The sequence below is a fragment of the Thermobia domestica genome, chromosome 13 (assembly GCF_964235325.1).
Source record: "Thermobia domestica chromosome 13, izTheDome1.hap1.1, whole genome shotgun sequence".
In the NCBI taxonomy this organism is placed as follows: Eukaryota; Metazoa; Arthropoda; class Insecta; order Zygentoma; family Lepismatidae; genus Thermobia; species Thermobia domestica.
Genome location: NC_137466.1, coordinates 92,232,349 through 92,249,224, shown reverse-complemented (window position 1 = coordinate 92,249,224; position 16,876 = coordinate 92,232,349). Strand labels below are relative to the sequence as shown.

The window sequence follows — 16,876 nt, the reverse complement described above, 5'->3', positions numbered from 1 at the left end:
ACTAGGCTTTGAATAGCACTGATGGATGAAAGCGTATATATAAGGGAAGTGCGTTTTTACAGCAGTTAATTAATATACAGAATGTAAATTGTTAAAATTACCGGTATACGAAACAAAAGACAAAATACAGTGGACTCTTTTTAATTCGAAGTCCAAGGGGACACGAAAAAACTTCGAATTATCCAAAATTCGAATTATCCAACAACATTCATTTTCACATATATAACAACAAACAAACCAAAGTATTGTGCATCAAAAAGATGTAGACTTCACCTTTAAAGCAGCTTATTATTTGCGTGATCGAATACCGCAAACTAACAAATGACATTGACTCCACATAATTCAAACTACGTGTACAATGGAAAATATATTTACGTACAACACTAAAACATATATTGAATAGCCCAAACAATTAAACACCAGTAACAATTTGAATATTCTGTTTTCACTCTTAAGAAGTCGTAAACCTCATTTGCTTAAATTTGATTGTTTTTGTACGGTCAATAAATCCTGAATTTCGTGTATTGCGTGGAATACGATATTAATAACATTTGGTTGACTTTATCAATAATTCATCTTAAATTTTCAACCAATTCTCAAACAAGATTAGATTGGCATACGTTCTCTATCTTTACTTCTTCCCCAACCCACCTTCATGTTTATCATTACATAGATTTTTTATTTATCTTTTGTATTACTCTTCCCTATGGCTGCATCTGGATAACTGAAAACACGTTAAAACTGTATTTCTCTGTTTACATCTGTCCAACATTAAAAATTTTCAACTGTATTTACTTCGAATTATCCAAAACATAGGTTCAAAGTTCGATTTATCCACGATATTTTACTATTGTTTTCAATACAGTTTTCAAGGGGAATGGACTTCTGTTCGAATTATCCAATATTTCGAATTATCCAAGTTCGAATTAACGAAACTCCACTGTATTATGTTTTCCTGGTAACCAAATAACCCGTTTATAAGTACAATTATTGAGAAATTATACATGAAATTGGCAAGATCAAAAATTTGAGAACTGTATACATGTAACATATATATAGCTATGATTATACCATTGCCGTCGCAGCGGCGGCAAGTGCCCCTCTGGATTTTCCAAAGAGTATTCAGTTCTTCAAAGTGCATTTCAAGACATAGTAATTTACTTACGCCTACAAGTTAATGTATTTACATTAAATACTACATTATTGTATAGAAAAATAGAGTTACTGTAGTTAATAAGAATAAATGCGTAAATAATTGCTCTTTCATAATTATGATATATTATGTGCACGCGTGAATTAAGAGTGTGTGTGTGTATTCGTAACTACACTTGTGTTTATGTCTCTCTCTGCTCCTCCCTTGGAAAAAATCCTGTGGACGTTCCTGGTATACTCAAATATAAATAACTGTACAGTGGCACCAAAATCGAAGGTCAGGGTGGGCAATAGCTGTTCCTTATTATTTATGAGAGTATAGCTCACTTTTTCACACCTCGAAAAAAAAAATAAATATGAAATATGTATCAAGTATATCGCAGATTTAACAAGAAAGTGAAAAAAAACTTTAAAAAATGACCCTTATTGAGATCTAATGTTGAACATAGTCCTAACCCTAGAAGAGTTTTGTGTAAAAACATCACAGGTGAAGGTACACACACCTCTCCTCCCCCAGAAAGCAATTGAGTCATTTATCCGTCCATGTTAACCTACAGCAGTACCGATTTTCAACACGCTTGTTTGAAAAGTTGATAATTTAGGGTTGTGTCACTTTCCTATTAGAGAAGCGATATATTGATAACTAAGAATCATCAAAAATAGTCCCCTCCTTTTTTTTTTTTTTTTTTAAACCTCGAAAGAGAATTATTCCTCCTGCTATTAGAAAATTCCTGCTATTGGAGTTAAAAAAAAAAGGTTGTGGTGTTATGTATAATTATTACATTGTCTCTCAGCTATCCAGGAAATTACCGTATTTCCTTGAATGTAAGCGCCCTTATTTTTTTAAAAAAATGTCCTAAAATTCTTAGGGACCGCTTTTATAATCGCATAGTTGCTTTTTTTTTTTCTTTCTTAAAGCTGCTTCATTACTCCATTGATAATCATAAAGTACTGCCATTGTTTAGTTTCACCCTCTCAAAATGAGCAAGGGGAACGGAAACTATAAATAATGATTAAAGTATGTTAAAAAAGAGTGGTGAAACTTACCGTCACAGCATTGCCAATCACAAAATAATACCATTGTTTAATTTTTCTGTGTCAAAACATAAAAATGAAGGGCGAAACAGGTGAAGGTAAAGTCCACAAGTCCACAGTTTGTTTCCCGGATGAGGTTGAGGAAGTGATCGGATATGTTGACAGCGTGTGTGAGTCCAAGCTTGTATTTTTCAGAATGGATAGAGATACTACCTAACTCTGGAGTCATACAGGGGTGTTTATATCAGCATATTAAATGGATTCTCGAAACAGAGATTAAATTTATAAGGGAGTGCTTATATTCGAATACATACGGTATTTGGAAGTTATAGAGAATACCTTCGTTAACCGTTGTTCGAGGAACTCAAGTCATCGATTTATTTATTTATTTATTTTAAATTTTTGAGATAATTAAATACAGTATTGCAATAAACACTAAATATTCTTTTGCAGTTTTTAACTAGGTTTGTACACTTTGTTTACGCTTGACCCAATGTTTGATTTATTGACGGAAGAAACTATAATAAATGCTTTGTAATTACATATATTGGAGCTTTCTTTTCTGCAATGGAATTTAATGGCTATTTTGTGACTTTGTTGTCAGTATTTATTTTTCAACTTAATTTTAAAAAATCTCTATTTTTGTTTGATAAATGTTATTTACAACATAATACAGTTTTCTACCAATTTTTATCTACTTCATTTAAAAATGCATAGTTCAGAATTACAATAATGTTCTTGGTATAAGGTTAAAATGATCTTGAGGATCGACAAGTTTTTAATGTTATAATGATTTTCATATTTCACAAAACAACGTTTTGTTTCTAGCATTACGCAACAGTTACTTTATTGAGATTTTTCGAAAAGATGATGAGATAATAACATAATATCTACAACTATTACGATACATAGATTTTGAACGACCCCAATTAACTAAAAATTTGTCTCTTGTATACTGATTGTCTGCTTATAGTATTTACTACTCATTAAACGAAAGAAATTACGGTGTATTTACTTTGTATATATATATATATATATATATATATATATATATATATATATATATATATATATATATATATATGTGTGTGTGTGTGTGTGTGTGTGTGTTTTGATAGTTTTTGTAAACCCTTTCACTCAAATAGAAAAGCGATACCTTTCGCTCGTAATTGTTAGCATTTTCACTGAAATGTGAAAAGGATAAACATATTTTAATTTGAAGTGTTGTGCTTGATTACCTTCTAGGAATCGAAATCTTATACGATTTTTTTTTTCTATTTCTTTACAGGTTCCGATTACAATGACACGAAATTTCTGCCCTGCGGATGATAAACTCTCGGCCATCAACCCACATCAACGCCACCTCTAGGTCATCGCGAGAACTACACAGTGGAAGTGAACGCACGAGTAGGAGAAGGAGAGGACGGACATACAAGGATGACAAAGTGAAAACAAATCCTCGCGCCTCAAAAATGTGCCAGTTTTACTTCTCCCCCTTCCTTTTCTTGAGCTAAAGCTTCGTGACACCGATTATGGCTGCACTTTGCCAGAATTTTGTACAGAACGCATGGAAGAAAGATCTGTGCTCTAACTGTTTCAAGTCAAAAGAGGAACATTGTGGTGGAAGAACTTCTTTGGACGCTAGTAATAAGACAAGATATCATTCACCTGCTGTAGCCATGACGCGTACGTACTACGGTCATCATTCCTGGAAGGAAATTGTTATTCAAAATCAAACGAATAATATGAAATCATCTTCTTCAATTACAACAACAGCTAATACAAACACATCGACAACTAGTGGTGCTACTGCGGGACAAGAAGATAATAGTGGTGTTCTAAATAGTGTGCAATTAGTGAAACAAGTTAGTAATGGAACAGCGTCAGCTGCAGAGGTTCAGGGTATTTTGAAGGATGGGTCCAAAGGTGGACGAAGAAAGTCCACAGTTTGTTTCCCGGATGAGGTTGAGGAAGTGATCGGGTATGGTGGTGAGGATAATTATTCGTCAGATGAGCAAGATCTTCCATCCGATGTTGAAGATAGTGAGGACGATTACAGGTATTTAAGTGAAGAGGAGCGTGCTCTTGAAACATTAACACAAAAGAATACAGACTTTAATTCAATTAATTCTAACCTATTAAAGGACGATGCTAAAAAAGCTTTTACTCAGTTAGCATTAGGAAAGCTCAATACAGACCCAGAGGCCAAGAAATCTCAACAAACTGTCCTTGTGTCCATTAAGCCTTTCAAGAGAGACATTGTGCCTGGAGAGTTAAAAATAAGTTTAGTTTCACCCATGATTAATGGACAAATCATTACAGTTCGTCGTGAAAAATCTGAAGAAAGTAGTACAGACGATGATATCATTGCTAGAGACAGCCTGGAAGATTCAGGAAATGGTGAATTGGTTATCCAAGAGAAAATTATTGAAATCATCGATAAAACGGAAAGCAGAGAACAAGCTGGAGTACCAGACGGACAGGCAGATCCACCAGAAAATGAAACTCCTCCAGAATTACCCCGGAGCCCTCCACCTTCTTTGGATGTCCATACATTGCCACGTTCTTCATTCTTACATGGGCCCGCACAAGACAAACCTCCAATTTCAAAAACAAAGCCTAAAGTGCCGGTAAAACCTAGTAAAGTGCCCCCTAGTACACATCATATTGTTTTTAACAAGCCACAACAAAACGAAATATCTACTACAAAAGAAGAGAAAAACGTCGTGTGCAAAAATAATAACAATAATGTTGACAATAATGCAAACGATAACAAGAAACCTATAGAGAGAACAGTTACAATAGAATACAAACCAATAGTATCAGTTAGTGATACAATAGCACCAGCAACTGAAATCACTTCTAAGAATGAAACTTCAAATGTAGTGGCAACAAAAACTTCGGAGGCGGAACAGGAGATAGAAAAAGATATAGAAAATTCTGCTGCTGCGTCATCGGTAGTGGTACCAACAGAATCTTCAGAACGAAAGGGTGACTCCGAAGAAAATAAAGCAGATACAACAGAGTCAAAGGAAGAAGCAACAATAGAAGAGTGTAAAAAGGAGGGACTGGTTGAAAAAGAAGCAGAAACTACAAATACAACTTTAATCATGGATAAGAGGGACGAAGCTGAAGGTAGCTGTGATGTAGTGGCATCTACAGAAGTTGAAACACGTGATACATCAGAATCAGAAGATAAGTGTGAAACAACGATATCTAGCGTTAATGACGAAGAAATACCTTCCAAATCTACTATGGTGGAGAGCGAAGAGTCAAAGGTAGAAAAGGATGAGGACAACAGTGTTACAAGTAAAGATAATAGTGATGCAAAAGCTAGTGTTGTAGAAAGTAGTGAAACATCGGAAGTGAAGAGTGAAAAGAAAGATGGAAATAGAGGTGTGAAAAGACAGGCTCCTCAACCTCCGTGTGCTTCATCTCAGGATTCGGGAGGGGATTCCTCGGGTTCATCTTCCAGTAGCCCCTTACCGCTTTACGCTCGAAATTCGGGACCTAAAAATTCAGATTGTCCTGTGCAGAGGGAGAAAGAAAAAAGGGCTCACCAGCAGCAACAACAAGAACAGCAGGGCCAGGATCGTGAAAGATCCTCGTCTTGTAGTCCTAAGTTCCGGAAAGCTTTATTAGGTTCAGTAAGTTATTCCCCAGCTGGTAACGAATCAACGCCGAAACGCGAACCGAGATCCCGTTCTTTAACACGTTCAGAAGACACAGGTCCTCCTGGCGAAAAGAGCAGCCGTGGAATGGGAAGATCTGGTGGGTTTAGTCCAAATCCAGGTTCTCCACCAACTTCGCGCCGTTTGTCTCGCGCCGATCTTCACGAACGAGAAAAGAAGAAAAAGGGCAGATTTTCTCTAAGAAAATTCTTACGTCTCGGTAGTCGAGATGACAAAACAAATCGGGACCATTTACCTGATAAGCCTCGCCCAGAAATCATTCATCCTATCGATTTGAACAATGCTGGTGTACAAGTTATTCACGGTAGTCGAACCGACATCAGTGAAAACGTTGATGGGAGTCCATCTGGTTCCACGAGATCGAATACCTCCAGTTCTACAGACCAGGAACAACCAAAGGTCAGTCAATATATATATTTCTTATTTTGTATGGATTTGTAAAACATTTACATAAATAAGAAAATATTGATTTTGCTTACAGGCAGGGGGAAGTTGATACGTTTAGAATTTCTTTTATCATAAACTTTCAACAGCTTCGATAATATCAATATATTGTAGAATATTTTCATTAAAAGGTTTGAACTATACGTGTATAGCCCTATCGTGGTAAAGATTCCGGAAAAGACCCAACCAAAAATGCTAGAAATACGACGTAAAGTCAATACAAGTAAACTGGTATTTTTTATGATTAATTTTTGGCCATTGAATATCGCCTCCTCGTGTCATCAGTAGACGACGGAATTTGGGATTCTAAAACATTTTAGATCTGAAAATATAGATCTTTATATTCGAAACTAGATTTTTGAGCTTTATAAAATTGTCTTTAGATAGCAGGATTGATTGATTTGCATTAACATCTTCCGTCAGCAACGAAGCTGTAGAAGATAAGACCTATAGTTTAAAGTGGGATTTGAACCCCTGTAATTGGTTCGATGATCATCCAATTGGGGATCGAATCCGGGACCTCGTGTACCAACATTTGCAGCCAGACCGGCGAGGAGGACATCACAATCATGTAAAGCTAAAAATCAAAGAATGAAAGTAGAAAAATATTTGCTTCCAGCCTCTGTTCCTTATATTTAAACTAGTTTTAAAACCACACATATACATAAGATCGGTGTGTACACACGCATTTGCAATGATAGATCTAAAATAATAATAATAATAAAAAAGCTTTATTCATGTATCGAATTCCCACAAAAAATATGCGTTTTTAGTTTTAGTTTACAAAATAGGCCTTTTTCCTTATAATTTTGTCAAAAATTGGTGAAATATGTTAAAATAGGTATATTTAGGCAAAATAAAACTAACATTATTATGCACTGTACATTACATACAGAATTGTAAGTATTTCTGGTTACTATTAAGACTGAAACATGCAAATACAATTTCAGTTTGTAGTATCATTGTAGGAAATAAAAAAAAAAGGCCTATGAGAGTCTCTCAATTATATTACATTATGACGACTTAATTTTAATAAGCATATTTACATTGTTGCACGTGGTTTGGGTCGATTCCTGCTCACAGTCATGTGCGTTAGCTTGCAGAGCTAAATCGTAGGACGTTAAATCAAAATAAGCAAAATAAATATATGGTACAGTGAGAGTTTCCTTATCTACGTAACAGCGATACGAAAATTTGTTCCACAGCTATGCATTTCTGTATATCCCTTACATATGTTTTAAAAATGTATATCCTTTCTGATATCTAAAAAGAAAAATGGCAGTCTAATATAGAGAGTCACGCACAGAAATGATAGTGAACGTGAACCTGCAAGATACCATGCGGAACTTCTCAAACTAATACTACCAATAATAACTGAATTGGAAATCTTTGAAATCTATAAAATAAAGTATAAATCAAAAGTGAAGAAAACTTGCCTTTTTCATCATATGCAGTTATTTTTAAGGTCGAATAACTCCAACCTGATCACGTTAATTTGAGCAACTAATTAATCTTATGCTAAAGTCACTATTTTCATTTTTCTTTATAATGAAGCCACTAATTTAATGATATAGTATTTCATAAATCCTATCACGCAAGTTAGTAACATAAACCTAACAGTATTTGACAGCTTTTCTGGTTTTATTGAGCTTCCGGCTTTCGTACGCATACCTTTATTCAGTTATAATTGCACACATGTATCGCATATTGTAATATTTCGGAAGTACTATTAAAGGTAGTAATTATGCTCTTTCATAATATTACAGTGCTCTTTTTTGATCAGAATTAAAAGAACTACCGTATGCATATCGTCGTCTTTTCCTGAAGGTATTTTTCTTGTATGTTAGCCCAAAACATATTTTAGGATGTAATCAGTCGAAAGTGGTCATACGAAATAGTCAACTGCTTGATTTTAGAAAGTCTGTTCGATATTATTCTACTTTATTCGTTAACTAGTTTTACGAATGTCTTAAAATATGTTGTTTTAAAATGTCTTTTATATATTGTCTTATATATTTATATATTTATATATTGTCTTAAAATGTCTTTTATATATTTAAGACGTTAACTAGTCTTAAAATATATTGTCTCATTTAAAAAAAAATACTTTCTTTTAAATATCTATTGAATAAGTAGATAGATATGTAGAGAGGTTTAAGGAGATAATGTAATTACCTCTTTACTTGTTTATGCATAAGTATTATACTATGTATGTTTCTTCCTTTCTTTTTCTTTTTCTTTTTTCTTTTTTCTTTCTTTTTAAAGTTTGGTACTCACACATCATACAGTATTCCAAGTGCTGTCAATGGATACCTCTGGAACACACTGAAATATTCTATAAATATCTTAGTCATAACTTACACATAGTAACCTTAAATAATTTAAGACACATAGCACATTAAATTAAAGAATAGTAACTATCAGAGTCTGCTATCAAGTAGTCGTTCTTTGCAGTTTTTACAAGAGCAAAATTAGCTATAAATACATTTCAAAATTAAATGAAATGAAATTTTTCAGTTTTACCTCACACAATTATGCCATGTAGGCTAAAGGACAATGATGATAAAATGAACGAAATGATGGAATGAAAAAAGTAGGAGAAAACTGGAGAACCCCGAGAAAACCCACGCACACAGTGTTTGTCCATCACAAAATCAAGTTGACACGAGCTGGGATCGAGCTAGGGTCTTCACGCATCAGATATAAACGCTCTACCACTGAACTAGCACAGCCCCATATACATTTGAATACAGCAAAGTAAGGCAATCTAGCTTTCACTTAAGCTGTCAAGATATTTAGGATTCTAAAACAATTTTGTTGGGGGGTACATCAAAATAAATCAAATCAACTCTTAAATTGTTTTATAGTTTCATTAAAGTGGTATGTGATTAAAAAAAAAAGTCAAGACGAAGACGTGAGCTGAAAACTGTGGTGCATGAAAGCTTTTCAACGTGCAGTACGTGGCAGAGTACATATTATGATTTACGGAAACCTCGAAGAGTGGTAATGTCAGGGGCGCATCCGACTCTCCCATAAAACTTTCTAACTCAACATACAATTGTATACTTTATCAATAAAACTATACTTGTTTAACAGAGAAATGATTGATGTAGCATGAAAGTTTGATCTTACATTTCATGTGTACTCTTTCTCCTACCTGAATATATAGGTGGAAGTATTTATAGGAGGAATTACTTATCGTCTTTTTGGGTGCAGAATAAAATCCGTTCAATACTACATAAACACAGTGGCTTGTAGTATTGTAACGTCCCCCTTCCTCCAAAGCGTGAACTCCTCACAACATTTCTCGCTGCACCCTCGTTTCTTCAAATACTAAAAACATGAAATACAAAAACCAAAAAGAGAATCACTTTATGGTAGTTTATAATAAATCAAAAATGAATTCCAACTAATTGAATTTTGATCAATTTGATCAAAATTAGACAAAAAAAGAAAATCATTGTATTACCAGTGTAGTTGTTTACGAAGTTATCTCTTAGTGTTCAAATAAGAAAGTGTTTTGGGTTTGAATATGTGTGGAAGTTGTAGCTTTTTTTATAGACTTAAGTAGGAGAACTATGAATGATTTGTGCTCTTCAGGCTAAAAAAGATAGTTATCAATTACTTGATTAATGGGGTAATGAATGGAACATTTTAAGTAAGAAGAGAAAACTACCTTTTCCCAGAGCAATCCAAAACAAATAATAGGTTTAGCCTAAAACTCATACAGCGTGTCTAAGATCCGATTTTTTCTGCATTCTAGGACCCTATCATTGAACAACTAGCGAAAGTAATATATGAACCAAATTGAAGCAACTTTTTTTTTTTTTTTTTTTTTTTTTTTGAAATGTATGGAAATTAACTTGCTTAAATGTACTAAAATTATGAGCACTCAAGAATTCTGTTCTTTTATTTTGTGTATACTATAAAACCCTCAGGCACCTATTCAGTCTTTCTCTTTTGCTGCTGTTGCTGTCGTATCGAGGTCGTATGCCACAACAGAAAGGGAGAAGATGAACAAATTTAATAATAGAAGACAAACTAGTCAAATATGTTTACCAAGCTTCCTGATTGACAGAACTTTATTTCCTGACAGGTGTTCTGTTCTGTTCCTATTTCCTCTCTTGGGCGTGTACGATTGTCAACTAACGTGTAGTAAAACTAAGATCGTTTGAATCAAAAACCTTTGTGCAAGAGGCTGTAAGAACGAATGTACGGGAAATATTGCCATAAGAGACGCTTCGGTGGGCAATAAAAAAAGTCAAGGTTATTTCATATTGCCATAAGAGACGCCATATATATACGAGGAAAGCATAAACTGAATTCTTTGTATTATTATTATTATTGAAATGTAAGAATATTAATAATGTTCTGATTTACTAAATATCCAGAGGCTTAACAGAGTTTGCAAGATCAAGATGAAGTTTAGAAAACTAGAGTTACACAAAAGAAATTTTCAGGTGATGACAGCCCAAGTATCTACCATGCAAGTCAAACCATGGTAATAATAATAATAATAATAATAATAATAATAATAATAATAATAATAATAATAATAATAATAATAATAATAATAATAATAATAATAATAATAGCAACAACAACAACTTACTAAGATCCCTACGTCACCAAGATCATGATATGCAAGTATTTTCCGGGACTTTTGAACTTAACTTTCACAAAGAAACAAACCAGCTGCATTTATTAAATAAAAAGTTAATTGATTTGAAGTGATAAACTGTAACAGGAGAAGTTCTAGTTATTAATTATAAGTTTATACTAAATATTTTATTTTATTTCTTTTTACATGTTTATCTTTTAAATTTTATATATATTATTTTTAACTTTTTCAGCAAAATGGTGAAGCCAGTGAACAACCTGACGCATCGCTTTCACAATCCAATGGAATCGTATCTTCAAGTAAGTTGTATTTTCACTAGAGATCGCTACATAGACATTTTCAAGCACTTTTTTTTTTTTTTTTTTTTTTTTTTTTTTTTTTTTTTGGTGTAGTGTGTGATTTGAAACCTTAATTATTGAAAAATTAATGTGAATTTTACAGGTATTTTATCTTAAGACCTCTGACTTTCATAAGTTAAATCCCTTGGGAAACTATATTGTAGACAATTTGTAATCAAATGATAGGAGAACAATCGAATTTCTATTGGAAGTACCACTTTAGCATTCTACCACAATTCAAAATATAGAATTCTGGAGATAGAATGACTGGCCTTAACAGAACACAAACTGTCTCTTCATTATTGATTATTATTCAATTTTGGTTTGCCTTTTTATTTTTAAAATTCGTACGCTAAATTATTATTATTTTTTTTTTTCGCCCAAGTATACTAAAACTATTTAGAATTCATGTTGCAACTGGATAATATGCTATTCTATGTTGAAGCAGAGTTTGGAAATACTGTATATATACAAGACTGTGTGAAAAGTCCTCGGAAGGATCTGTACGTGGCGGAACTAATTCCAAACCGAGCACAATATTGTTATTGGTCATCTTCCATTATGACACTTTGCATTACTGTCTGGATGAGTAAGCAACATTTGAAGTGGTAAACAACAAGACAATGGTGATTGCTTTCGAAGAATTTCACTGTACTTTTTTTTAAATACACATTTAGAACATCGAGCTGTTATTAAATATTTGCTATAAAATGTATGTATATACAGTACTATATATCAGAAATACATAATGATATAAAAAGTATTTTAGGGAATTAAGTTCCTTCACTTATAACTGTTGCCAAGTGAAGATCTGAGTTTAAGCGCAGTTGTGAAAGCTTGAAAGATGAGGCGCGAAGTGGACGATCAAAGTCTGTCACCACATCAGACATATCGAAAAAGTACGCGATATAGCACTTCAGGATAGCCGATTAAAGGCGAATGACTGCAGAAGTTCTAGACACTTCAGTCAGTAAGGGACCCAGAATTCTGGCAATGTCGGCGCAGGTTTGGGATGGATTAGACAGAAAAAAAAGAAACTAGTACGTAATAAATATATTTATACACATATTTAAAGAAACTGCATACATGGATACACGTATTTGTAAACTATGAATTTATTCAAGGAAATATTTGAGAAAAACGAAGTGTGTAAGAGTACATATTTCGCAATGTAAATTACTTAAGTACAACGACATTCTTCTGCTGAATGGAACCGTGAACTTAAATTCTCCAATGACATCTTCAAAATTTATGTTCATAGAGATCGACTTTTCAAGAGAAAGCAACATGAGCCACACAGAAAAGAATAGATATTCAAAAGTGAATAAATTATTGTAGGAAAAATGAATACCCAAGATAATGTGGGTGCAGCTGGATCCAACAATGTGGGTGCAGCTGGATTCACTGTGCGACCGCCTACTATTTCAGGTGAACAAGTGATTCATATTTTGCCTGAAGAATTGTGCATGAAGGAACTGTCTGCAACATGGGTGCCACGACTAATGACACTTGATCAAATAAATCAGAAAGCAAATCTGTAAGGAAACTTAGTCCGTCTTAAGAAAAATAAAGCTGATTTTGATGATAATGATTTTGAGTTTAGCGTCCCATTCAGCAGTGAGGCTATATGAGACGTAGGCCTATAGCTTAATGTGAGATCCGAACCACACGAGCTTCCGCCGAAAATTGAAACCGGGTCTCCCACGTCAAAGGCGCGTATGCTAATCGCGTAGCCATAAGGAATACAACTGTTTTTATGAGTCAATTCATCAAAACCAATGATGAAACACAGTGCAGTACTACAATCCAGAAATGAAACAGCAGTCAAAACATGGTTCTCCATTTCTGATAAAGACTGCGTGTTTGTGAAGTCTGCCAGAAAGATTGCAGCTACAGCTTTTTTCCCCCGTGGAGGGGGGGAAGGGGGAGAAAGATGCAAAAAGTGTCTTCTGATTCACTATTTTTGGTCGGTTAAATCATACAAGTTAATACAACACAAAGATTTGGGCCCATAGGAAAAAAAAAAACCTTTTGTTGAAATATACACTTTTGCATCAAGCCAATGCTCGCTTCCATGGGGCATCGTTGCAATGGCTAAAAATCAATGAGCTAGAGCAGTCGCAAAATTCCCGGCCGCCAGGTCGCCATTGGCGACTAGAAATTTGGATCTGGCGACCAGTGTTCAGTAGGGATAGTTTCTACCTAAACTCACAGTGCTGCGCAGTTTCTGTTTTACACGAAAATAATTGTCACTGAGTGAGAGAAAACACGAAATGTAAAGTCTTTCTTTGTCAAACCAAAGGCCTTGAAGAGGGGGGGGGGGCACCTTTCATAATTTGTACGTGAGAGACACTGGCGACCATCATTTTTGGATTGGCGAGTGCGTCTGACTAGTATGATTTACTACTACATTCTGATTATTCACCAGGTTTGGCTGTCATACATTTTTTTTTTCAGACGAAAACCTTAAAGCATTAGTGGATTAATATTTTTTTTTAGGTCTGAAGTAATCTAAGTTTTCGTGATGTCATAAAGATTTTGGAAAATCGTTGGACCACACGCATTAGTGTCAAAGGGAAACTATGAAAAAAAAATCGATGTCTTGTACATCATTCCGAGAATTTTTCAAATGACTTTCGTATTCCGGAATTTAAAATAAAACGGGACTTATGAGGTGGTTCTTTAATCCAGCTACAGTATCTTTAGTGGTGGGGAAAGGCCTATTCTATTAGAGACGATCAGTTTGTGTAGTCACCAGTTTCACTGGCTTCAAGCCCTGGCGTTGATACCACGCTAATAATAAATTCATCCTTTCTAACCTCGTTGTTGCATAAATACATAAAACAAAACTCAATCAATAAAAGAGGCTAATCTTCAATTAGAGTAAGGCCGCGCTAAGAAGAGCTCTGACAACTCTCACGTACGATCAAGCGCGGTTGCCACATTTATCTTCTGTAACAATATAAATATAGCAAGGGGCACATTTTGTGGAAATGAATCATATATGTATTACAACAAAAATATTATTTAACATTACGCCTGACGAAAGTATTAGACAAAAGAAACAAACAAATTATTATTGCGTTAATATAGTTTACAAAATCGTAAAGAAAACAACCGTTACTTCTAAACACATAGGGCCTTATGCAGAGTCATTTTGACATATGATTAGCGTCATACTAAATGCCTGACTACTGCATGGAAACATATGTTAGTCGAACTCTTTAGTATGAGATCGGGCTTCTTCGTAGCTAAGCGGCTAGCGTACGCCTTTGGCATGGGAGACCCCGGTTCTATTCCCGGCGGGAGCTCATGTGGTTCGGATTTCACGTTAATCAGTAGGTCCACGTCTCATATAGCCTCGCTGTTGAAAGAGACGTTAAACTCAAAATCAGTTCAACTCTTTAGTATGACACTAAACACGCGTCAGAACGACTCTACTAAGACCCATAATGTTATATCTTTTTTTTTTTTTTAATGAAAACTACTTACGTTAGAGAATGGCTTTCAATTGTAGATAATTTAATTCCATTTACTGTAGAAATCTTACGCTTTTTTCCTAAGGTGGATAAAATTTCTGTCGGTTCAGCGAGGTCTTTCAGGCACTTCTCTTTTGTGGTTCTTTTCACAGTTGTAGCTATAAAGCTGAATCTACTCTTTCAATCACTTTATTCAATGGTAATAAAGGACCGTCGTTACGTTCTTTCTCCAAATATTCCCTAAGATTAAACACAAATTCTCGTTCTCCTTTAGCCTAACCGGCATAACCGTGGGACGTAAAACTCAAACGAATTCCCGTGCCTGACTTGTCAAGGGCATCCCCTTTCCGCACTTCTTACGCTCTTCAGGCATTGTGTTCATAAACACACACACACACATACACATACTAAATTTATATTTTAGGTCTATGTGAATAATACGAATACAAACTATGTGTCCACTGAAGAATGAAAATAACAAGACAATATTCACACCAATGCACTGAGATGATAGCACAAAAAATCAAAACAACCTGACAACACAAAAACTTTCACAGTAATGAGTAGGTATAAATGCGACAACACTGTTCGGTTACCATGGAAACAACCTAGTGTTTCCAAATGTATTTTTGTGGGTCTAAACCTATCCTCCCCTTCACATATTGGTGAGAAAATGTCTTCTACGAAAAGACAAACATAGCTGGATCACGTTCGTTACTTTCCAAACACTCAATTTCTAAATCAGTCCTTATGAAAAGCTCATTATAACAATCTCTGTAATATATAGAGTATGTAGGTACATTTTTTCCTTATGTCAACAAATTTCCTACAAAGATCATTAGAAATTATACACATTTCAGCCTGACATTCCAAATAATGGTTCATTGCCCTTGAACTTTAGAAGAGCCGTACAGACTCACTACCCTCTTCGCTTTCAATTCCACGAAAACCTACTCCCTGCGGCGATAGAGAGGTGGACCGGTTGTTGTTCCATGTAACCCCACTTCTATTTACGTAGCAAATTTGTCAAAAGGACGGAGTTCTGTCAATAAGTGGAAAAAGAAAAAAAGTATTCATTATTGTGGCAATAACTTTAGGCCTAGTGGAACTACGTTGTGCTAGAATGTTGAGGAGTAAAGTGAAGTACGATTATTTTTTTAAATATCTAGTTTGTAAATATTTCAACTTATAATTTGATTCAATCAGTGATAAAGTAATTCGACTCCTTTATCGTTCTGTCACGTGGTCGCTTTGATTCTTCTTGCTATGACGGTTCGCAACACTGTCGTCAACTTACACGGTGTTAGATCTGTCAGAGCTCAGGTTACGATGGCCCTAGTCTAGTTGGCAGTCAGTACTGAATGAATAGGAATGGAGAACGCATATCGTATTCACAATACACTTAAATTATAGCCATATTGTAGCGTATGAAACTTGATAAAAGCCGGCCTCAGGCCTTCATGAAAATAGTTCCTGTCTAGTTCTATATCTACAAAGAATAAATCTGTACTCTTTTGACCTTGGTATGTAATCATGGATATTAATCAGGCAAAAATTATGTCTCATTGTAGTTGCTAGTGCAATACGTCTCTTTTTGTATAGACTATTCTTGGGTTTTGTTATGTCTATTGTAAGCAGATTGAAGTACTATACAACTAGCGTCAGCAAATTTCATGACCTTATAATGTATCTTGGTAGACACAGACAATCTCTCGTTAGTTGGTTTTGACCGTTTGATGTGCGGGTTGTTATGCAAAGTAGGCATGTTTTGAAGTTTTTTTCCCCTTTAGTATTGTTCATTAGTTGTCGTTTTAAGTATTTTTGTCCATTTCACACTTTTTTCTTCGATGAACAGCTCATCTTACTAAACAAATGCTGTTCATGAATTCATTCCCAAACACAGAGATATATTATCATGTTGTCTTCACTTAACAAGCATGTCGAAGTTTGGAAAGGTAAGAAGCAAAAACTTAAAATATCCGCTTTCATACATATTTCATTAATAATTCAATTTGTAGTGATTTTGATGAGCAGTATGTCAATCCTTTTCTTTCTTTCTTTCTTTTCTTTTTTTTTTTTTCTTTTTAAATTCCAACCTAAGCTGTTCTGTAAATA

General features: G+C 34.5%; 1 protein-coding gene across 2 annotated transcripts in view; it reads left to right on the top strand.

Moving 5' to 3' along the window:
• LOC145668336 (uncharacterized) overlaps window positions 1-16,876 on the top strand; it is a 161,534-nt gene that overhangs the window by 125,064 nt on the left and 19,594 nt on the right. For both annotated transcript variants that reach the window (XM_081736091.1, XM_081736090.1), the window contains exons 2-3: window positions 3,476-6,278; window positions 11,177-11,243. In XM_081736091.1, coding sequence (XP_081592217.1) covers window positions 3,720-6,278; window positions 11,177-11,243 — 2,626 coding nt within the window. In that variant the 5' untranslated portion in view covers window positions 3,476-3,719. The remainder of the gene's footprint in view (window positions 1-3,475; window positions 6,279-11,176; window positions 11,244-16,876) is intronic.